The 25,212-nt window shown below is 37.8% G+C and overlaps 1 protein-coding gene across 4 annotated transcripts in view; it reads left to right on the top strand.

The window, feature by feature from the left end:
• Positions 1–25,212, top strand: part of PTPRM (protein tyrosine phosphatase receptor type M) — a 1,028,886-nt gene that overhangs the window by 348,828 nt on the left and 654,846 nt on the right. For all 4 annotated transcript variants that reach the window (XM_036752813.1, XM_036752827.1, XM_036752817.1 and 1 more), the window contains 2 exons: positions 1,870–2,141; positions 20,499–20,577. In XM_036752813.1, the coding sequence (XP_036608708.1) occupies positions 1,870–2,141; positions 20,499–20,577 (351 nt within the window). The remainder of the gene's footprint in view (positions 1–1,869; positions 2,142–20,498; positions 20,578–25,212) is intronic.

The following is a 25,212-nucleotide window of genomic DNA, read 5'->3' as shown; positions in this document are numbered from 1 at the left end:
AGGTGCTGGGAATGTGATGAAAGAATGATGAGAGAAGTATAAGTAAATTGCTGTGAATGTTCAGAAAAGGAACATTATTTTCTTCCTTGAAGAAGAGATGAAGGTAGGCTTTTATGGAAGAGATGCATTTGGATGGAACATTTAGGGATGGATAGAAATCGATAGGTGATACTGAAGGTAGAAGTAGGGGAATAGATCTGATTAAACCTTGGGTTGGGGGTGGAGACCATTGGGCCTTTGGGAGTTACTTTGTAGGGTGCGGAGAACAAGAGACCCTGAAGTAGAAATGCTGGTACTTACCTGTAGAAATTTCTTGATAATTTCTTATAAGGCAGATTCTGGAAAGGCCAGTGCTAGGAAAAGAAGCTGGGTGGGGCTAGATAGGGGATGGTACATAGTACCCCTTGGTAGGAAACCCATCATCCGCTGAACTCCTATTTTATCTAATCACTTTTGTTAACTAACCACTTGCTAAGCTTAGTTTTTTCTTCTTGCTAAAGTAGTACACAAGCTGCTGGCATCCTTAGTGACCTGGGGCAAAACCATAGTTGCCCCATTAGTTGCAGCTCCGAGGAAGAGTGTTCAGGGAGAGTGTTTTGATAGAAGGAGAAGTGTAGGCAAAGGCATGGAATTGGAACAGCATGGGGTATATTCCATGGGATATATCAAATGGTTCAATTTATCTGGAGTGCAATGTGTATGAGTGAGAGATGTGACTGGAACTGTATTTAATATTTTTGTATTTATATAGTATTTAATTTTCCCCCAGTTATATGTAAAAACAATTTTGACATTTGTTTTTAAAACTTCGATTTCCAAATTCTTTCCCTTCCTCCCTCTCTGCCTGCCCCCCACATGGAGAAGGCAAGCAATTCCGTATAGCTTATATATGTGCAGTCATGCAAAACATGCTCATAATAGTCATGTTGTAAAAGAAAAGATAGGAAAAAAACTCAAGAAAAACGAAGTGGAAAAAAACACAAATGTTGCTTCAATCTGTATTCAGATACCATCAGTTCTTCCTCTGGGAATGGATAACATTTTTCATCCTAAGTCCTTCAGAGCTGCCATGGATCATCGTATTGCTGAGAATAGCTAAGTCATTCACAGCTGATCATCTTCTAATATTTCTGTTACATTGTACCCAGTACATTTCACTTTGTGTCAAGCCATGTAAGTCTCTCTAAGTTTTTCTGAGAGAGTCCTGCTCTTCATTTCTTATAGCTTAATAGTATTCCATCATAATTACATACCACAACTTATTTAGCCATTCCCTTATTTATATCACCCTCAATTTCTAATTCTTTACCTCCAGAAAAGAGCTGCTATAGATATTTTTGTACATATAGGTCCTTTTCCTTTTTGTTTTTTTTTTAATCTCTTTTGAGATACAGACATATTAGTGGTATTGCTATGTCAAAGGTATACATGGTTTTATAGCTCATTGGGCGTAGTTCCAAATTGCTCTCTGGAATGGTTTAATTAATTCACAACTCCGACAAAAGTATATTAATGTCTCATTTTTCCTACATCCCCTCAAACATGTGTCATTTACCTTTTCTTTTCCATCATCTAACCTAATAGGCATGAAGTAGTACCTCAGAATTGTTTTAACTTGAATTTCTCCCCTCAGTAGTGAGTTAGAATATATTTTTCATATGGCTATAGATAACTTTAATTATTTCATCTGAAAACTGATTATATCTTTTAATCATTTATCAATTGGGGAATGGCTCTTAATTTTATAAATTTGACATGAACTGTGTTTAACATTGCAAACAATTGTCCTTTTCTCCATGAATATGTCTTTTTAATAGTAACCAGAAATTGTGATTAAGAGTCTGACTGCTTTTTATTTTGTTTTGACAGGCTCTTTCATGTTGGTTAACACATCTGGGAGACCAGAATTACAAAGGACCCACCTTCTCTTACCCCAGCTTAAAGAAAATGATACCCATTGCATTGACTTTCACTACTTTGTATCCAGCAAAACTCATTCCCTTCCTGGACTATTGAATATTTATGTAAAAGTTAATAATGGTCCTTTGGGGAACCCAATCTGGAACATATCTGGAGCTCCTACTGGCACCTGGAATAGAGCAGAACTGGCAATTAGTACCTTCTGGCCCAACTTTTATCAGGTATATATACTTCACTTTTCATTTATAGTAGCAAATGCTTGTTTATTGATTAATTGAAATATGTGGTACTCTTAACCTAAAAAATGTTCTGTTGTTTGTGATATCAAAAAGGCTCAGTTGTCTCTTATTTTGGGGTTGTGTTTTTGCAGGCTAAAATGTATGAAGTCACAGTACCTTGTCAATAGGATGTGTTGTTAAAGATACCCCCAAAGAGAAGCTGCGTCTGTCTAAGATTATTTCTTTGGATTAAGTGAGGCACTGACCTTTTGAAAGAGACCTAATCCAGCTAATTTTGTATCCAGTATAAATTTTTTTTTGAAGAGGTAGGATAGGGATGAGAAGTAGGGAGGAGAAATAGGGAAGAACAGGGAAGAATGTGGACAAATATCCCATCATTTATTATTATTATTATTATTTACTTATTATTTTTTATTTAATTATTATTCATCAAATGTTATTATGTGGTATAATAATATACGGGCATCTAGATGGTACAGTGGATAGAGCTCCAGTCCTGCAGTCAGGAAGATCTGAGTTCAAATTTGGCCTTAGGCACTTGGTAGCTGTGTGACCCTAGACAAGTCACTCGATCCTTATTTGTCTCAATTCCTCATCTGTAAAGTGGGGACACACTAGAGAAGGAAATGGTAAACCACGTCAGTATCTTTGCCAAGAAAATCCCATGGTCAAAGTCCATGGGATCCCGTAGAGTTGGACATGACTGAACAACAACAGTAACAGCTAAAATATATATATATATATATATATATATATATATATATATATATATATATATATGTATATACACATATATATGCACATGAATATAATACCTACTATCATTTATTATTACCTATTATTATTTATAATTTGCTAATGTTTTTTCCATTTGTGGGAAGACTTCTAGTCTCAAATCCCCATCTACTTGTTATGTAATGGAAATGAATAGATCATAGATTTAAAGCTTGAAGGTAACTCAGAGATCATCTAATCCAACCCTATAACTTTATAAATGAGGAAACTGAGAGGCAGAAATATTGAGTCATTTGCCCAAAAATTAAGAGCAGGCAGTAAGTAGCAGAACAGGGACTTAAATGTAGGTCTTCTGGCTTGAATTCCAGTTTTCTTTCCAACGTAGCCAAGCTCAGTGGGCCACACAGTATTCACTTAAGCTACAGTTATTAAAACTGTAGGGAACTCTCATCCTATTTAACTCTGATAACCTTGGCTCTGAAGACTGCTAAGTGACAGTTAAGGGCTTAATTTTAAAAATATCTATTAGTATAAGTAAGCTGGGATATAATCCAAATCGAGCCATTTAATTTTTTTTCTTTCAAAAATGCTTTCCACATCTGGCTGTGAAAAAATCAGCTGTGCTAAAGGGATGGTTAAATTTCTTGACACCTGGGAGAGATCAGGCTTTAAAAGGTGAACGGCAGAGAAATAATGGAAATTGATTTAACCCTAGATTTACATGGAGAAAGCTCCTCGGAATCAAGCTGGAGAGATCTTCAACAAAGGCATACTTTTATTAACTCTCCTCTGGAAAGCAAAAACAAAACAAAAACAAAAACAAAAAACAAAGCCAAAACATTGGGCCTAACCTTTTGTGAAGGTTGTAAACAAGACTTCATTTTCGTTCTAGTTATTTGATTCACTTAATTTTTATAAATCTTGGAACACAATAGAAAAGGACCACCTTCTATTAAACAGGTAGATTTAGGAATGTGAAAGGAATGCATTGGGTACTAAATATATGGGAATAATGATGATAATAATATTAATAGTATTTATTTATATAATGCCTTGGGGGCAGCCGAGTGGCACAGTGGAGGCAGTGCAGATTGGAGTCAGGAAGACTCCTCTTTCTGAGTTCAAATCCAGCCTCAGACGCTAGCTGCGTGCCCCTGGGCAAGTCACTTAGCACTATTTGCCTCAGTTTCCTCATCTGTAAAATGAGCCAGAGAAGGAAATGGAAACTACTCCCGTATCTTTGCCAAGAAAAACTCGAATGGGTCGGGAAGAGTTGGACACGACTGAAGCAAATAAAGGACAACAGCACTGGGCTTTTTGGTTGCAAAGTGCTTTACAAATATCTCGTTTGATCGTCTCAGCAACCGATGAGGAAACTGAGGCAGAAAACAGTAAAGCGCTTTGCCTAGAGTCACACAGCTACTAAGTGAGATACGAACTCAGGTCTTCCTTAATCCAGTTCTAGAATTCTCCTCTTCCCCATCATTCTGGAGTCGAAATGTAATACATCATTAGGAGAAGAAAACGTGTAGGATCACAGGACCAGAGCTTGAAGTGACTATAGAGTTCATTTAGAACGTATTATATTATTGAAGAAACGGAAGCCCAGAGAGGTTAAGAGGTCACACAGGTAATAGTCGTCAATGTAGTGTTTGAACCTAGGTCTGACTCCAGGTTCATTATTTTCTTCCATCAGACAACATTTGTCATTGCTGCTGCTGTTATTCCATCATTTTTCAGCTATAATAGTTTGTGACTCTAGTGGAGGTTTTCTTGGAAAAGATACTAGAGTACTTTGCCATTTCATTCTCTGTTTTACAGAAAAAGAAACCGAGGTAGGCAGAGTGAAGTGACTTTCCCAGGGTCACATAGCTAGTAAATATCTGTGGTCAAATTTGAACTCAGATCTTCCTGACTCCATGCCAGTGCTTTACCCATTGTGCCACCTAGCTGCCCCCTTTGCCCTCCTAAAATTCAGAGGGAATATTATAAACAGCTGGTAACTGTTTAACAACAAGGGGTGTGTGTGTGTGTGTAAGGGGAGATGTACTCTCAATATACTTCTACATTTAAACTGTATCATTAATATTCTCCTTAAAGTCTAAACAATCAACAAAACAATAAATGGAGCTCTGATTTGTTGCCTTTGCTGTTTTCTGAGGTGTAAGTGCTTATGCTGAAAAATTTAATAATCGGGCTCTGTACCAGCTGGCTCCAGCACAACATTGACCGTAACCCAGAATAACACTATCATTGGATGATAAGAATTGGAGAGGTATCAGAGGTCATCTCAACATTGAAGAAAGGAGTGATCTCTGTCTATCTGAATCTTTCAAACTACTCTGTGACCAGAGAGTTAGAGGTGAAGGTTCCACTTTGAGTTGTAGTTGGAGGTTAGATCTCACCCTTGCTGCTAGAGAGTTGTTTTTAACATTTATATCTCTAGTACTTCAAACATTGCTTAGTATATATGTCTAACTAAATGTTGGATTTAAATATGCAGAATGCTAGAAAGCATAAATTTTTGGTTTCTATCAACAGGACATATGTGGAAAACATTTTATTTCTAACTACCTTTCAAAAATTGTCATTTGTGGATCAGAATTGAATAATTTGTCATTTTGGTTCAGGTCAACTTTAGAGGCATTTTATTTTGCTAGGTTGTCAATATAAATAAAGACAAATGTCCTCTTTTGATAAACAATGTGTTTTCTTTGACATCTATTGCTATCATAACCTTTCCCCTTTTGTTATTTCTATCAGCCACTTAACAGAATTTAAAAAGATTTCCCAGATGCTACATAGAGATATTCTTGCAGCCTTTAGTCATTTATGCAGCTTCCACTTACTATATATGGCAAGCTACTGTGTATGCTACTCTACAAATCACAATGGTAGCCTGCGTGTAATACAGGTAATTGCAGGTTAATTACTGTTCATTAAAACTTAAATTGTCAAGTATTTGGTGATTAAGATACATTTAATTCCTTAATTAATGCTTGTTCTAATTGCTGCTACTTAAAACCTGCCCATTAGCTAGAGCTGTACCAGTAGGGAAGTACGGGCTACCTGCTTTTTCATCAGAGGAAGCCTGCTGAAATACCTGCTTCCTTTGATTTACACATCAGCAACTTAATGCTTTTTTAAAAAATGAAAAGGTTCTTCCCCAGTGGCTTTCTTTGTTACGCTAGCATTTTTAAAAGAAAAACATTTGGCATCTTTGAATTTTATACTCTTTTTTTTTTTCTTCATTCTGAGTCAGAAGCCAGTTACTCAACTCCATACATTTCTGACTACCCCCACAGAGTCCAGGCTTCCTAAGGCCTTGTGGGTTCATTGCCATCGACATAGAGGAGCCAGTTATACTCTTGTGTCCATATATACTGCTCTTTGTCATCTTCTGGGCCAAGCTAATTCTTTTTCATTTGGCAAATTTTGTTTATTGTTTTATGGTTGTCATTGTTTTTTATGTATAGTGAATATATTGTTTTCTCAATTCTGCTTACTTGACATTGTATCAGTTCATGGAAGTCTTTCCAAGCTTCTTTATTTTCATCAGGCTCCACTTTTCTTACTGCATAATAATATTCTATTACATTCATGTTCCACAGTATGTTCAGCCATTCTCTAACTAATGAGCATCCACTTTGTTTCTAGCTCTTTGCTACCACAAAAAAAAATGATGCTATAAATATTTTGATATATTTGGTACTGTTTTGGTGCGTGGTTGGCCTTTTTATAGTACATGCGTAGCAGTGAAATCTCCAGGTTACAGAGTATAAACATTATAGTGCCTTTATTTGCATAATTCCAATTTTCTGTACGGAATAGTTGTACAAATTCACAGCTCTACAAAAAAGAAAAGGGATAATGTTAACATTATTTATAATCCTTTTTTTTTTAAAAAAAGAAGCAAATAAAGGAGTCAAGTGTGATAGCAAATACAGTCTTCATTTAGCCATGATAGCCTCCTTACTAAAATGAATTCTCTTGGATGAGTTGAAGGATTCTGGGTAAAGATTAGGTGTGGATTCCATCTGGACGCTGTTCAGAATTCTTTCGCAGTAAGAACACAAAGGCATTTGCACGTAAGGCTAAGCCAAGATTTACCCTTTACCAGTCTGATACCTTTTCTGGTAAATGAGGACTTTAGGGAATACAGATAACATGATCCTCCCATCTTTTCAAATATGACCTCCAGTTTTTACTCACCACATATCCTGATAGCTTTTTACGTAGTTTTTGCCTTCAGCCTAGTTATTTAATTTTTAAAAATCAAGTCATAATTGAGGTTGATAAAACTCACGTTTCAATAGTACTCAGAGATGGTATTTTCATGTCATATATGCCATACCTATTCACAAATGTGGGTGGAGGAGTAAATAAAATTTACTCCAAAGCAGCCTGGGGCAATATTCGCAACAGCTGCCCCAGAAGTCTAATTGTGTGTCTCAGAATGAAAACTGGTGTGAACCATGTCTAAGAATTGATGAGCACTGAACTTTGAATAACTAACATTGACATTCTGTGGCCACATTAAAATTGACCAAGACCTGACAAGAAGTGGATTACAACAGACAATGTGAGTAAATATCTTTCAGATCAACTTTAAACATCTTTTTGAGGGGTTACTGTATATTTTGTTTTCACAGTGCCCCCCCATTTTTTCTCTCTTTCTGATCTAGGAAGAATTTTTCTTTCTCTCTTTGGTTATAGTAATTTCCCCCTACCTTTCTTTGGTTTAAACCATCTGTGATTTTTGTATCCGATTGGGATAAGTCTTTTCTACTTTTGTGTATTCTGTATCCTTTCATTCTCTGTTAGAGAGCTTAGGGTTGGGGCTGAAAGAAATCTTAGACACTCAGCAAATGACAGTCTTTCTCATTCTCAGTTTTCTCACTTGTAAAAAAAGTTGGGGAGAATGATAGTACCTGTTTAATAGGATTTTGTTTTTATTTTATTTTTTGGAATGAAGTATGATCATGTATATAGAGGGCTTTGTAAACTACAGGATACTCGCATTCCCTCTGGATCGCAACCTAGGGGACATCTTGGACTTTCTCACTGTCTCTCACCCACCATAGTCAATTTGTTGCCAAGACCTGTCCATTTCACCTTTGCAGTATCTCCCTAATATGCCCCCTTCTCTCCTCAGCACTGCCACTACTCTGGTATAGGCACACCTTAGTTACCTGCAATAGCCTATTAGTGCCTCTGCCTGCCTCAAATCTCTCCAACCCATCTAACATCCAGCCACCAAAATGATTTTCCTAAAGCACAGGTTGAATCATGTAACCTCCCTACTCAAGAAAATCCAGTGATTCCCTATAACTTTCAGAATCAAATACAAAATGTTTTTTTTTTTTTTTGGCATTCAAAGCCTTTCCTAACTTTGTCTCTTTGCACCTCTCTTGTCTTCTTATACTTGCTCCTGGACAGGTACTCTTTGACGCAGTAACATTGGCCTCCTGGCTGTTCCACAAATAAACTTTGGGTATTTTCTCTGACTGTCCACCATATCTGGAACATTCTTCCTCCTCAAAATCTGCCTACTTACTTCCTTGGCAAATCCAAGATAAAATCCCTTATTTTACAGGAAATCTTCCCCAGCCTTTCTTTATTCAAAAGTGCCTTCCTTCCCTCCATTATTTCCTATTTATCCTGTATATAGCTTGTTTGCATAAATTTGTAACAACTTACATTAGATTGCAATGTAATTGTCTCCTCCATTAGATAGTAAACTCCTTGAGGGCAGGGATTATCTTTTGTGACTTTTTGTATCCCCTGTGTTTTGTACAGTGCCTAGAATATAGTAGGCACTTAATAAATGTTTATTGACTGGTATCAATGTGAGATAGTATTACTGTTGTGGTTCTTGGCTACTAAGGCTCAAAAAGTAGAACTTGAGGGTCCAAGGTCAGGTAGTTACTAGGATGGGACTGAACTGGGTTTTGAACCCAACTTCGATTCCAAATCCAAAACTTTCCCACTATACCGTGCTGTCTGCCTCCTTAGCATCACATCCTTAGCTTTTTCTTCTTTTTTTGTGGCAAGGCTGAACCGTAATTGTGGTATTTATAAAACATTGGTGTTTTTTTTAATGTAAAAGAGAGGAAAAATGCTAGTGAAGAAAAAAGCTTGCTTATTAAGGAAAAGGGCAAAGGAAGCAGATGCCATAATTTTTCACTGAGCCTGAAAAAGGCAGTCAACAAGCATTTATTAAGCATTTACTATGTGCCATTTTGTTGATACATTGCAAATTTGGGGTGCCCAGAGAGGAGACTTTCCATCAGATTGGAAAAAAGTAAAAACCAAAACGTTGCTTTATATTTCTTTTCTAGTGCATTTTATTATTAGCAAATTCATGGCTACTTTGACCCAGAATTCTTCCTGACTACTCAAATCATTCATTGTTTTTGGCTCTTTAAAGCTAAAGAGAACTTTTATTATTTTTCTCATTAGGGGAAAACGCTTTTAAGTGAAGATGTTTATAAACAGATGGGATAGCTTTTCTTTTTTTTTTCTTTTAGTAAAATTCAAAACTTGATAGGAAACACAGCCATATAGAGTCATACTTGGTAAGGTTGTCTAGCACAGCCAAGTAGCCTTGCATCCTTTTGTTCTAAGGAATTGACAAGTGGGTCTCACTAGCATTTTTTCAGTGCAGGCAATTGTGTTGGTAAGCAAATCCCCTTTCTTTGCTCACACATAGCATGGGAGAATGGAAGGAATGAAAAGCTAATTTTGCTCTTCACTGAAGCAAGGAGGATCAGGGATGCTGCAATGTTAAACTGCTTCTCTATTTCCTGTTTGTCAGGTGTCTGAGGGATAGCCTGATGTAAAACATCTACCAGGCTCGCTTGCAGGCTTGCTTTTCATAAGCAAATGAAAACTAATGTTTTAACCAGTTGTTTGCTGGCTTGACAGCAAGCTATCTGCTGATTCCTTTCCCTTCCCTCTCTGCCACCACCCCCTGCATCTTGCCTCACTCGCTGTTATTTTGACTAATCAGTCGCATATATTACTTGCAGATGCTGTCAGATGTAATAAAATGCAGAGCTTTGAGAGAATCAAAATGTTAATGTTCTTCTGACAAGCCAAGTCATGAGTGTGAAAAGGATAGTGGGGAGTAGTGAATCACGGCAGAAATTACGCCAGAGAAAAGATAGATGGTGGTCCAATCTTAGATTTCTTTTTTTAATTAACTGAGATTTTTTAAAAAGGTCTATAATACACTAATGATGACTGAGTTATTTTCACTCTCTCAGTTAATCACAGTTCATTTGGAATTAGAAGAAGGAAAGAAGTTTGTGCAAATTAGCATATTAGAATGTGGTGGAAGGAACTCTATACTGGTTAGAGAGTCCTGATTCAAGCTATTAAAAGATTTGTCACCTTGGGGAAGTCCCTTAATTTCTCTTTGCCTCAGTTTCTCTGTATGTAAAATAGAGATATATTTATTCAAGCTACTTCACTTGGTGGTTGTGAGGAAAGAGCTCTGTCAATCACAAAGGGCTATGTAAAATGTGAGTTATTGTTATTATTATTTGTGTTGGCTTTAGAAAAGTCTTAGGGAGCTCACCTCCTTGAGGCCTACCTACCACCTCAGAATCCTGATTACTTTCTCCAATACAAGGGTATCAGATGGTAGGCAGGTATTTCAAGGGTCAGACTGCCTTCTTCCTCATCATTCTGTTTCCTGTTCGGTTAAAGGTTTTCTGTCAGAATTGGGTCATCTAATTATTTCATTTTAGTAATCGATTACATTGCATTTGTTTTGTATTTCACCACATACCATTTTTCGTTAGACAATGTTTTTATCAGCTAAACTAAATATTTATACATACACATACATACGTGCATATGTACATATGTATATGTGTACAAATATATATACATATATATATATATATAAATACATATACCAAAAATAAATAAAAGGAACAAAAATGTGAGACAGATGGTAGGGTAGTGTTCTTTGTGTCTCCTTTTGCAGCTGTTTTCAGCATGTGGTACATCTCCTGGTAGAGTGACAGACTTATTACATGGCACCTTTTTTGGCTGTGACAATTTATTGTTCTCAAGTTATAAATTTCATAGGATTAGAGGCTGTTATAGCTGGAAAGGACCTTAGAGATCATATGGTCCAACCTCACTTTACAGATATGAAACTGAGGCCCTGTGAAGTTAAGTGATTCATCCAGGGTCTCAAAATTGTTTGACAATAATTATATATTCTAAAAATCTCTTTAATTTGTCTGAATGTGTTTGTTGTCTGTTAGACCTGTATACATAGCCAAACTGGTAAATGCTATGTTAGAGGATAGAGCTTTTTGTCATTGCCAAGTGTTCAGCTAGGTAGTGAGATGGATAGAGTCCCAGGCCCAGATTTAGGAACAATCGAGTTCAAAACTGGCCTCAGAAACTTATTAGCTGTGTGACCCCGGGTAAGTCACTTAACCCTGTTTGCCTCAGTTTTCTCATCTATAAAATGAGCTAGAGAAGGAAATGGCAAATACTCCAGTATCTTTGCCAAGAAAACCCCAAATGGGGTCATGAAAAGTAAACTGAAAACAATTGAAATTGGATGCAATTGTTGGAGACAGCCTCAATCTGTGTGGGCTGTGTGCTAGATGTAGGGTAATTGTACGGAAAGTGTAAAACATTCTGTGCAGTATGCATGCATATATCTCTGTTTGCTTGGTCATTTCCTTATGTTAAGACCATATGACTGGGATCAGTGAAATACTGCAGATAAAGGGAGGATGTGGATGTTTCTTATAGGCGAGGGTTAAAGACCTAATTTGGATTGGCTGAATCTACAGTAGCCAGCTTTCTTAGACCATTAAGAAGAGGACAGCCACCCAGAGAGAGGTGAAATTGAAGGAAAAGAGATCACTCATCTCCTCACCGCCCCCCAGGCATTTAGGGTTAAGTGACTTGCCCAGGCTCACAGCTAGCAAGTGTTTGAGGCCATTTTTGAACTCAAGTCGTCCTGACTCCAGGGCCAGTCCTCTGTCCACTGCACCACCTAGCTGCCCTGAGATCACTAAGTCTCAAGAACTATAGAGAGCTTGATGGTTTATTTCCCACTACTCCCTCAAGACAGAGTCGAGTCCATAACTAATGTGGTGAATATGAATAGGATAAGGTTAATAAAGTCCCCTACTGGTTAAACACACGTAAGGTAATTGAAGCACTGTTGTTCAGTCATGTCCGACGCTTCATGACTTCATTTGGGGTTTTCTTACAAAGATACTGGAGTGCTTTGCCATTTTCCCATCCAGCTCACTTTACAGATGAGGATATTGAGGCAAACAGGGTTAAGTGACTTACCCAAGGTCACACAGCTAGTAAGTGTCTGAGGCCAGATTTGAACTCTAGGCTCCCCCCTCAGTCTATCTGCTGCATTTCCTAGTGGCCTTAAAATTGCAGCACAGAGATGTTAAATGAGAAGTTGAGATTGGGAGCCAGCGCCCTTTTACCCCACATACAGAGTTTATCCTACTACCCCATGCAAATTTTGACAATACATTGACTTCTCACTTTATACTTCTGGCTTGCTCAGAAAGCAAGATTTTCTTCTCCACTATTAAGCAAAACCTTCCTCACAAAATCTGCTTCAGTATCTCAAATCTTGGGGCATCTTCTCCCAGAAGAAATACTCCTTTTTTTGGCAGTACTTGAAAAAGTGCCTTCTTAATTTTTTTCAAGCAATTGTGTGAATATTATTCAAAATCAAACAAAATTATCAGCAATCTCGGCTCTTTATCAACCCCACCAAAGAGATTGTGGGCAGTTCTCAGTTTCTCCCATCCTCCAGCCTACATACCCTAAGCAATCACCATTCATTTTGGGAAGGGAGGGAAAAGGGTGTGATGCTAGTTCCCACTGTGTGTGCCTTTAAATTTGGAACAAAAATAGACTCAACTTATCTCCTGGCTGAAACGTGATTAGACAAATTGCTATTTGGATGCTATGTCCTAAAATCAATATTTGTGGTATGACTCTCTGCCACTGGTAAATATGCAAACATCCCCAATCAATCTTTCACTCATTTTCTTATTTGTAAAGGATATTGTGGGTCCTGGTGTGTTCTTTCCTATAATGTCAATTGCTTCTGTTGGCATTTTTTGTCCCCAGGATCTTGCTTTTTCAGATTCTAATCAGTGTACATATATTGAAATTATAGCAGTTCTACATTTACCATGTGAAAAGATACAAAATATTATATTTGTTTTTGAATTTACATTCCTTTTGACCTTGACCAAAAGTAGCCAAAAAAAAAGAAAAGAAAAATTTTCCCAGTAGCTAAGTAGGTGACACTGAAATCTTTCATGGTATTTTAAAATCTTGGCTTTCTAAAACTTGTAGCATAATAAAATTATATTTCCCCATCTGTGAACAAAAAGCTAAATAGCTTGGTGATCAGCAACTTTGAATGGTCAATAAATGATTATCTATTTATTTCAGCTACATAGTTGTCCATACGGTATTCCTCAATATTTCACATATAGTTTTCTCTTTTGTGTGTGGATTTATTAGTTGGAAAAAGATCTTGGTGTCTCATTTGGATTTATACTTCATTATAAAATTTCTAGGTAGCCAACAGCAGACAGATAAAAAAGGATTGTCCTATAGGTATTGGGACTGAGAAAGACGATGCTAGGATACGCTTCTATGTATTTTTTTTCTTCCTGCAAGTACAGCATTTCAGAGTCAGAGTTATTTCTGATGAGGTTGTAGTTGAATCTATTTGAAAGCATTATGACATTGATCTTAGTTCACAGACTAAAATTCAGGGGGCTTTGGCCTTTGTGTTTCCCTATCCATTGGCTCCTTTCCCGCTTACAGGAAATTGTAAAGGGGGACTAATTAACAAAGCTGCAAGGTACTATTTTTTTAAATTAAAAAAAATTTTGCAATGTAATATAAAAAAAAAAACAACTAAATTAGATTGGACAGTATTATCTGTAAAACCCCAACAGAGCATTTCTTAATGTGGGTGAAAACTCCTAGGAACCATAAAAGATATGAACACTTTTAGTTGACTGAAGGGACGTCATTTATTTTCTGTAGGAATGCTGTCATCCCAGAATGTTTCTTCATTTCAGAATTTTTAATTTTGCAGCATTTGTTCAAAGGCCTGGTACTGTGTGGTGATGGTACGTTGTCATCAAAAGATGCTTGAAAGCAAAATATGCACAACTGCTAAGGATGGCAGGATTTATGGCTTTTGCGATTATCCAAAGTGAAATCCAATGAATTCATCAAGTATTTATTAAACACTTACTATGTGCCAAGCATCATTCTGGATCTACAAAAACAAGGACAAAATAGTCCCAGCCCTCAAAGAGCTTTTATAACAGTTTACATATTATGGACAGATGAGTATGATAATTGGATAATTGGAGAGGAGATAGTGGCACTAATGACGAAGATCAGAAAGGGAAAATCTTTTAAAAACTTCCTTTGAATGTTTGAAAGTAACAAAGTTAAATGCTCATCCAGCACTTGTGATGCGTGTGCAATGTGTTTTGCTTTGACCCCACTCTCTCAGAATGGCCTGTTGCTTTTTATTCCCATTCGGGGAGGGGTTTGGGAAGTCTTTCTTTTTGGGTCATCAGGCTTGAACCACCACCGTTCGTGGCCCTCCCTCAACCCCTCATTTCAGGGGCTCTGTGCTTGGTGTCCAGTTTCCATTTAACCACCTAAAATCAGATTAGTTTTTTATAAATGTTATAAATTTTTAAAGATCTGTCAAAAACAAACATACGAGCATTTCTCAACTCCTCATGGGCTTAATTCTCTTCCCCACCCCCACCAAGGAGATTAGGTTCTCAGCTAAGCTCAGTTCTTGCATTGCATTAACTTCTTCAAGTCCAAGTTCAAAGCCTTTTGGGCTAGTGTCCCACCCAGCCTGGATTTCTGGACACCTAGCTACCCACATTTTGAGCTCTCAGGTTTCTGTTTCTTATACTTAGAATGGAAAAGGATGAAGAAAAATGTCTAAACCCAAGGGCCATTTTTGGGGTCCTCATAACCTGAAGTAAAGGGCCTTGTGGCACAAAGTGGGGAGGGAGGCCGTCTCCTTCTTACCAAATGTTGTTAGTCATCTTTCAACCTCCTATGAAATGCAGGAAAAACCTTGACAGAGTTCAAGGCAAGCAGTTTTGAAGATGTAGATAGCTCCTGCTGTGTATCCAGTGTGGGGGAGGGAGGGAAGAGGGAAAGCTGTAATATCAATCAATCAAACAAACAAACAAACATTTATTAAGGCAGTTTGCTAAATGCTGAGGATACAAAAAGAAAGAAAAGACAATCCTTGCCCTCAAGGAGCTTACAATCCAACTGTAGTGACAAATGTCCGTGGGTGCACCAGTTCTTCTGTCTCCCAGAAGTAGGTCCCCCAATGTTTTCAGCGTGGGTGACATCATCCTAGGGGGTCTAGAAATGTGCTAACCTCTTGTTATGCAGACAACAATTTTATTTTTATTATCTGATCATTTTTGAGTGTATGGGTTTGGAACTATGTTAACTGAGACATACACACTTGTGTGTGAGTGTGTATATACATATATATATATATATGTATATATATTTGTATATATAGATATATTGCATGTGTATTCTCTCTCTCTCTTTTACCCCTGGTCTAAATTTATTCAAAGCTAGAGCAGCGTAAGTTTAGATAGATTTTAGTCTGAAAGTTCTTAACATGAATGGCAGGGGTAGTCTTTTTATCATGTGACTTACTTACCAGCAGAGTCTCCTTTTCCCTATGTTGTAATGCATGAGGTAGAAGATGAAGGAGTCACAATCGTAGCTGCAAAAATAAGTAGGTATATGTTTGATTGTATTTTTGTGGTCCTCATTTTTTTTAGCCTTCATGGTCAGGTCAGCTGACCAAACTGCCGTGGAAATGATAGAACTGATTGGGCAGAAAGTTTCCTGGTGCTCCTGAGGTCCTTTCTGTCTCCAGAGGAATTAAGGGAAAGTGTATTTGTCCTTTCTCAGACTTCCTGCCAAAGTGCAGTATGACCCATTCTACCCCATACAGAAATCCAGATCCATTTTCAGTTTCCTGCTTTCTTTATCGGGGATAGATGTGACTTTGCTGGTGGAAGGCTGTACTCTTGTGAATTTCTTGAGCCCTATCTAAGGTATCTTTTAGTTACCACGCTCTGATGATTGAAATACAACATTTGTGTGGCAGATAGGGGAATCAGTAGGTAGAGTGCCAGATCTGGAGTCAGGAAGACTCACCTTCCTGAGTTCAGATGTGACCTCAGACACTTAGTTGTGTGACCCTGAGCAAGTTAATGAACCCTATTTGTCTTACTTCCTCATCTGTGAAATGAGCCAAAGAAGGAAATGTCAAACCACCCCTGCGTCTTTGCCAAGAAAACCCCGAATGGGGTCATGAAGAGTTGAACACAATTAAACAACCACAACAAAATTCATGTGGCTATTCCCCACACATCCTACATTATTACCTATCTTCTGCTGCTTTATTGAACAGCTCTTAAAACATTGTGGTAATGGTGAAATTTGCATGTTTTTCTTATCTTCCCAATTAGATTTTTTTTCCAATCGATCATTCAATCAATCAATAAACATTTAGTAAGTGGCTACCATATGCCAGGCTATGTGCTGGGGATGCCAAAAGAAGCAAAGCATGGCGACTTGTCCTCAAGGAGGTTGCGTGTGTGTGTGTGTGTGTGTGTGTGTGCGTGTGTGTGTGTGTCCTTCATTCTCAAAGAGGACCATGACGCCAGGGAAATGATGACGTGACTTGCAGTTGACTTTGATTTGAGTGAGGGAGGGCTGGGCAAGGTCACCAGCCTCACTTTCTCCTCCAAAGCCATGTGGGTCCAGTGGCCAGATATTCACCAGGACGACTGCAGATGGTCCAGGGTGCTTTGGGAGACCCTGGCCCTTTTAGGCTAAGGCTTTTTCAGGCTCTCACTTTGAGTGAGGTAATGCTCATTCAGTGAATAGGCTTTTTTAAGAAGTTAATCAAGAGATGGCCCCTTTAATCAAAAACTCAAAAATAAAATCAAACTGGGAAGGGAAGACGCTCAGGGTTCCTTGCCAAAAGAGAAACAGTTACTATTTAGTATTTATATTCATTCTATGCTAGGAGGGCAGGGACCTATTGTCCAATCTATGAGCGCCAGAGTTCTGGGGATGGCAAAAGATGCAAAGCATGATAACTTGCCATCAGGGAATTTAAGATGGAATGGAAGAGAAAATATGCAAACAAATACATACAAAGCAAGCTGTATTCAAGAAAAATAAGAAATAATTAACAGAGGGAAGGTACTAGAATTAAGAGGGGTTGGAGACCATTTCCTGTAGAAGCTGGGATTTCAGTTGAGACCTAAAGAAAACCAAGAAAGTCAGTAGACAGAATGAAGGAGGAAGAGCATTCCAGGGTTGCAGGATGGCCAAAGAATGCCCAGAGCTGAGAGATGGAATGTCTTGTTTGTTCAGGGAAGAGACCTTAACCTATCCCTTTTTGTAGTCCTAAGGATGCCACAAGGCCTGCCTAGCAGACAGTAGGTATGCATTTAACATATACATACACACACATACTTACATAACTATATATGCATATATACTTGTATATATATATGAGATATATACACACACACACACACACACACACATACATACACACTTTTTCTTTTAAAGTGAGGTGGCTGGAAATATTATGGTACCTTTAACACAATTAGGGAAGTTTGGAAGAAGAGAGTTTCTTTTTTGGACCTGATGCGTTTGACATGTTTATGGGACAACCAGGAGAGGATATCCATCAGACAGTTGGTTGAATGTTAGAGTCTCGGAGAGATTAAAACAAGTTGTAATTTGAGAATCAACTTTCACAGAGATAATATTTGAATTTTCAGGAACAGATCAGGTCCCTAAGGGAAAAAATAGTGAGAAAGAAGGGAAGATGACTCAGGAGTGCTCTGGGGAATGTTCTTCCTAAAGGAGACAGGAAGTAGGTGATCACTCAGCAAAGGAAACTGTGGAGAGGTCCAGTAGGTAGGAAGAGTGTCAATGTCAGAGGCCAGATTAAGAGGAGCTGACACATGAGTATATGTTAAGAAAGTTATTTTGTATTATTTGAATAATTTTTGAATACTTTGTAGTATTTGTATAATTGTATAGTTCTTTCTAGGAGTTTGTCAGTGAAAGGGAGGAGAGATTTGGGATGGTCGCTTGAGGGAGTGGCAAGGTCACAGAGAACTCACAAGGTTTTTTATTTCATTTTTTTTGTTTATTTCATTTTTAAAGGGTATGTATTTAGGAACCGGGAAAGGAATCTGTAAATAGGACAAGACGGAAAATGAATGAAAGAGAGGGGATTCACTTACTTCTTACTTTCTTTAGAATGAGTATTCTCCAGCACTCTCTCCTGTGTCATTTTCTCCTCTTTTTCAATCTATTTTTCACCTCTGGTGATCATATCTGTTTCCAGTGGTTCAGTGGGATGGCTCCTGGATGTGGTCAAGGGCCCTAATAGAAGAGTTGGCCTTAACAAGGAAGAGGACTTAGAGAATAGAGTAAAAGAAGAGAGGATGGATAAAGATACTAGAACAGGATTGAGCAATATCGGCACAGATGGGGCCCTCCAGACAGATGGCCTTGATATTCTCAATAAAGCAAAATAAAGGACATCAGTGGAGAGTGAAAGGGTAAGGGTAACCTGGGGCGCTTAAATAAAGAAAAGAAAAGTTGGATCAGCTGCTGAGAGGAGTGGGGTGATCAATGAAGGAAAAATAAAAAGATTTCCATGAAGCAGCAAGAGTGTAATTTTTAGTGGACCCTCTGGACATAGTGGTGTGACTTCCTCTTGCTTTCTTTAGTGACTTGGGAGTATGATCAGAAAAGGCAGATTATGAGTGTGTGTGTGTGGGGGGAAGGTAAGGGGAGGTGGATTATGCAGTATTGAGCATTGGCAAGTCATAAATGGTGGAAACAAAAGGAAGCAAAGAGGATAATATGTAGTTTAATTAAGGTCAAGATTGTGAAAGGGGAAAAGTGATCCCTGAGTCTGGGTGTTTCCATGAGGATAAAGAATAAATTTACAAGTGAAAGATAGAGTGATGGTATATTATCATTAGCAAGGGGATTTTTATATTTTAGACTCATGGCAATAGCACAGTTATGAGTGATAGTAATATCTAAGCTAGGACCATTCCCGTGAATGGCTATGATAGAGTGAAAAGGAATAGAGGCAGATGGAAATCTGGGAGGTTATAGGATGAAGAAATGTCAGGAAACCTCTTCTGTCATTACTGGGGGATAATAGGAATAATATTTAGGAAGTTTCCAACTTGATCTGTTTTCCTTTTGTTGTTCAGTCATTTCCTCTGTGTCCAACACCATGTGGTTTGGTTTGTCATCCCCATTTCACCCTATTTGGGTTTTCTTGGCAGTTACTGGAGTGGTTTGCCATTTACTTTTCCAACTTATTTTACAAATGAGGAAACTGAGGCAAACAGGGTGAAGTGATTTGGCCACGGTCACACAGTTAGCACGTATCTAAGGTCAGATTTGAACTCAAGAAGATGCGTCTTCCTGACTCCAAGCCCAGTGCTCTAAACACTGTACCACTCAGCTGCTCATTTGAGTAATATTTTATAAATAAAAACACTTCACTCATATTATCTCTTTTGCTACTCACAATAACTCTAATCTAGTTCTACTTTTACTGGTTAGTAGTAGCTGACACATATATCGCTTTATGATTTTCAGAATACTTTGCATGGCATGTCTCATTTTATGCTCACAAAAATCCCATGGGATAGGTCCTATATTATTTTCATTTTACAGTTTTAAAAAATGTGAGACATATATAGTTTACATTGCGTACTGTCTCAAGGTTGGGGGGGAAGGGGAAGGGATAGAAATTGGAACTCAACTTAAAAATGTTAAAAAATGTTTTAACATGTAATTGGGGGAAAATAAAATATTTTATAAAAGCAAAAAAAATAAAAATATGAAAAGCTGTTAAATAATTTGCCCAGGGTTACTTAGATGGCTAGTAAGTCTCTTCCCTTTCACTGACAAACTCCTAGAAAGAATCATTTGTACTCACTACCTCTACTTCCTTAACATGGACTCACTTGTCTGCCCCCTTCATCTGGCCTCTGATTTTACATTCTTCCTACCTATCCAATCTCATAAAGTTTCCTTTTTTTGATGATCAACAACTCCCTGCTCCCTCTAAAATGAGTATTCTCCAGGGCTCCCTCCTGAGACATCTCTTCTTTAACAATATTTTTCCTTATTGATTTTATCTGCTCCCATGGGCTCAAATATTATCTCTATGAAGAGGATTTTCAAATTATGTAATCTGCTGGACTCTCTTCTAGATTAGGAGCGAGATTCTCACCTAGAACTTTCTTTATCCACTCTGCAAAACTACTCCTCTAACTGACATAGCTTTCCAAGAATGACACAGTTATTAAACAGAAGACTCAACACTTGAACTTATATCCTATGATTCTATATCTACAGGTTTTTTTTAATGATGCAAACAGATTGCTATATTTACAGAATTGCTAATGGAAATCTTTCTTCATTTTACAGGTAATTTTTGAAGTGGTAACTTCAGGACGTTATGGCTACCTAGCTATTGACGAAGTGAAGGTGTTAGGACATCCATGTAGTAAGTTGCTTTGAATTTACTTGAAAACTTGTCATTGTTTTCCTACATGGGTATTTTTAGAACATGTCAAAATCCAGATTTAGTGTTGAAACAACTGAGCCTGAATGTCCCCTTTGAAGAAATCATGGGAACTACCTGCTAGGTTGATGTAGTAGGTGGTAGGCTTTGCTTTATGGTCTCTGACAGAAAAGTTCACTGCAGAATTGTATAAACTGCCCAAGTGGTATTTATAAACCTTGAGAGCCCAAGAAATCCACCAGTACACTGTTGAGTGGCCACAGTAATAGGCTTCTACCTTCTCATGAAGGATCTACTAATTCATCAAAGGGAAGGTGAAGTAATATTTTCAGAAATCTATAGTGCTTGAGAAAAGACTGCATTTATAAGCAATACTCTCCTCACCTAAGTCATCTAAACTTGTAGGCGAAATTACTTGCTGAAGATCAGATATTCCCTTAACGATAGTTATTCATGGGGCTTTTGTTGCTATGGGGAAAATAAAATTAAAAAAAAATAAAACTCTTAAAAATCCTTTGTTTCTTTCCATAAAGTTAATTACCACCTCTATAAATGGGCTAGAGGCTTGTTTATTTGGTAGGTAATAAAGAGTAAGAGAGAGCCTTTCTAGAATTTTTACTAGGTAATTCAGAAATTCTAGCTATGCACCAATTTCTGAAATGAGAAGTGGGAAAAAATTTGACAAGGTGAAACTCTAACATTAAAACTGTACTTCTTCTGTCTTGCAGTTTAGTCTAGAGGATTATAAGTGTTGTGACATCAGTTCAGTTGGCTTAAGGGTAAAGGAAATCAACTGACATACTTTATGAGAGTTAACTTTAGACAGCTATACAATGCAAAGGTCCTCATTGGAGATCCTCCATGTGAATCAGACAAGACAATGGGACTTACCAGGAGTTTCAAGGAGCATCCAAGATGTGGGGTATATCTGTGTGTGTCAACCATTTAGTGAGATTCAGGAATGGGGAACATCTTCCTGCATGTAACTGCACTTGCACACAAATGGGTCATCACATCTATCTCTTAAAGGATAATTAGATTTGAAGAGTAGTAGTTAAAGGTATGATATCAACTTGGTAGGTCTCCAGTAGACTATTTGTGCTTGATGTCCTATTTTACAGTTTTATCACCGGCTTTGATAAAGACATGGGTAACATGCTTATCAAATTTGCAGATGATAGAAAACTAAGAGGGATAGTGCACTTAAGATGATAGAGTTAAGATCCAAAAATATCTTGACAGACTGAATCTAATGAGTTATTTTTCCTCCTTAGACAACATCTTTTATTTCAATTTAGTCAGGGGCTCCTAGTGAGTAAACTTCCTCCACTGATGAAAATCAGTACTTTCTCCACAATGTGTAGTCTTAGAGAGTTGGGGGCAGCTGGGGTACTGAAAGGTTAATTGATTTACCCAGGCTCACACAGCCAATATGTGTCAGAGGTAAATGTTTTCTTGATTCTGAGGCTGGCCCTCTATTCATTATGCCACAATTGCCCCGTATTTAAGTTGATACGGATAAATGTAAAAGTCTCATGCTGAGGCTTAAATAATCAACTTCAATACAGGATGGCCAAAGTTATGGTTAGACGGAGATTTACCTGAAACTACTTGGAGAGTTTTAGTGGCCTCTAGGATAGTGTGAGTCAGACGTACAAAATGGCAGACAAAAAACCCTCACATGATTTTGGGCTCTTTAAGAAAGCCATCGATTCCAGGAATATGATGATGGTAGTACCTATGTGGTCTGCCTGGATAGCTGGGGTATGTGTTCAGTTCTGGGCTTCACAGTTTAAGAAGGACAATGATAATCTGAAAAACATACAGGGAAGAGCAACCAGGCCAGTTGAAGATTAGGTGAAGAAATTAGGATTGTTCTGCCTGGAGGAGAGCCTTCTTCAAATATGAAGGCCTACCATACGGAAGAGATTGAATTTAGATTTTTGTTTCTGTTTTGCTTTTTGGAAATGATTGAGGGATAGACCCCAGAAGAGAGAATCAGGAGCAATGGGGAGAAGATACAAAGTGTCAGATTCAGGTTTGTCATCAAGATGACATCCTAAAGGTTAGTGTTCCCAAACTGTGTAAGACCTGCCTCTGGCAGTGATGGGCTCTCCATTCTTAAAGGTCTTTAATAAGCTTTAGGTCATCTTAGTGGATAACCATCTATCAACTATTTTTTAGTAAGGATTAATTTCAGGAATGGATTAGACTAAATGGCTGCTCTGGTTCCTTTTAGCTTTGAAATTTTGTGGTTCTTTGACAGAAAGCCAAACATGGAGTTAGGTTTGAAGCTCAAAGGTCCTTAGGACTAGCTCAATACTAGAAGAATGCCTTCATTGCAGGAGTTGATGAGTACTTGTGAGGAGGTCTAATTCCATATGCAGTGGCCTTGGAGAAAACAACGTTAACCTCTCTACTAAATTCCCTGTGGTTTGGGTCCTATGGAGCAATGTTCTATGCCTATTGGGATCACAGTCAGAGATTTAGACCTGGAAGGGCCCTCAGAGGTCATTTAGTTTCCCTGCCCTTCTCCCATTTACAAATAAAGAAACTGAGGTCTGCAGGGGTTAAGTGATTTGCCTAGTCTTGCAGGCAAGCTGACAGAGCTGGGTTTTGGACCTAGGCCCTTTGATTCCAAATCTACCGACTTATGTGATCTCTTCAAAAATTACTGGTATCTGTGTGTCTCTGGTGTGTGTGTGTGTGTGTGTGTGTGTGTGTGTGTGTGTGTGTGTGATTGTGGGAATGTGTGAACAAGGGTAGTCCATACTCTGCTGAGGAAAATCCTGTGTCAGATTTATTCTTCCCCAAATGTATGTTGTATTGGCAGAACCAGACCGGTTTTGGTCATATACCGATAACGAACAATTGTAGTATAACTCTTGTTTGTTATTATTTTATTAATTCTATATTATTATGGTATGCCGATTATAGAATAAAATGCCATATGTTTCATTCTTGTTAAAGTGCAGTATCCCTTTTTCAATGTGCTTTCATCTGATTATTTCATTTGATTCTTTTGTAGTAAGTAGAGAAATTATTATTCTTGTTTTCCATATGAGAAAAGATACATATGCAATACAGAGATTCAGTAACTTTGCCCACATCATAAAGATGGCATACTCAGTCCTATAACCGAGGTGTCTCACCTTCTAGTCCCACATTCTTTCTCCTGTTATGCCACATTGCTTTTCAAAAGTTTATTTGAATATACCTTTATTTAAAACCCTATAATAGTTTATTCACATGTAAAATAAGGTCCTGTAATAAGGATGTTATGGTTTAGTCCTCTGGTGATATCACTTGCCAGGGGTTCTATTTTGTTTAAATAATTTTCACAGAATCTTTTATCTTCTCTGCCAGCTTATGGCAGAGAGCACAGGAAATAGTTCCCTTATCCCATTAGTAGGGTGTGATAGAGAGGGGATTCTTGTTCAGGTAGAGGCTAGACTAGGTGAACTCTGAGGTACCTTCCAAATCTGAGAGTCTTTGAAAATGAATATAATTTTTGAAGTGGAACATATTAGCCGTCGTATATCAACAAAACTAGGGGTTTGTATGACTGAACTTTAAAAGGATTTTTTTGGGGGGAGGGGTTTAAAGGCAGAAAAGAACAATACCATATTTAATTGAAACAGCAGGGGGAATTTAGGAAAGCAGTATGTAATTACCTGAGTTGGAATTTAGCCAGAATACTAGAATTAACACCTTTCTCTCCTTGATCTTGAGAAAAGTATCATGGGACTTTATAATTAGCATAAGTGGTCCAGGCCTTTATTTCACATCTCATTTGGAATACATCAACTCTTGTTCTTTAGCCCTTTCCCAAAGCATGGGATTTGGGGCATGGAGTTCAGTGCAGTCAGTGAAGAAGCAGTGCTAATTTCTACCCCATCACTGAATTCCAGGGAGGTCTGTCCTGCTGAAAAGACCTGATGCTGTACAGTTTGTGAGCTAAGAGCCCAAGTTGTATGACTGCAGGAGACAGAGCTGTGTATATGTTATCTCCTTTGGAAAATGACAGTGCTAGTACTTAATTGACTGTGAGAGCTACAGAATTGCCAAGCTGACTCTGTAACATGATGATGTATGGTTCAAAAGCAAATTTTTTATTCTCTAGGTTTTTAATGTTACTGAGAAGGGGCATTGTCAAGCTCTCTTTTCCTGAATGAAATGTTTATAGGCAAAGCAAGAGTACAAAACCTTGCAAATTAAAAGCTTTATAGGTAATATTTAAGGGATTTTTTTCTCTTAAAATATCTTAATAAGATGAGATTATTTTTGAAAATTTAATGCTTATCGAATTTAAATCCTAAAGGGGCATAAATATTTCATCTCTGCAAATGGAAACTATCACCTGTTCTTTCAAAGCTGATTCAAAATTACACAGCCTCATTTAGCTCATTGTAAAGGTTCTTGCTAGGATTCATATAGGTTTATGAGCAGGCATTATGCCATTAAAAAAATGTAGCTTTTTTGTTACTAGCATAGAGTGCCTCATAAAGTTGGTTTTAATGTTAGTGGCAGCAAGATGCACAAAGTACTTGAAATGTGGAGATGCCTGTGCAGAATCAGCATCTCTGTTGTTTCTGATCTACTTACTTCTAACAAACA

Source organism: Trichosurus vulpecula, chromosome 1 (genome assembly GCF_011100635.1).
Source record: "Trichosurus vulpecula isolate mTriVul1 chromosome 1, mTriVul1.pri, whole genome shotgun sequence".
NCBI lineage: Eukaryota > Metazoa > Chordata > Mammalia > Diprotodontia > Phalangeridae > Trichosurus > Trichosurus vulpecula.
Note: the sequence above shows the minus strand (reverse complement) of the source record. Positions and strands in the feature narration are given on the sequence as shown.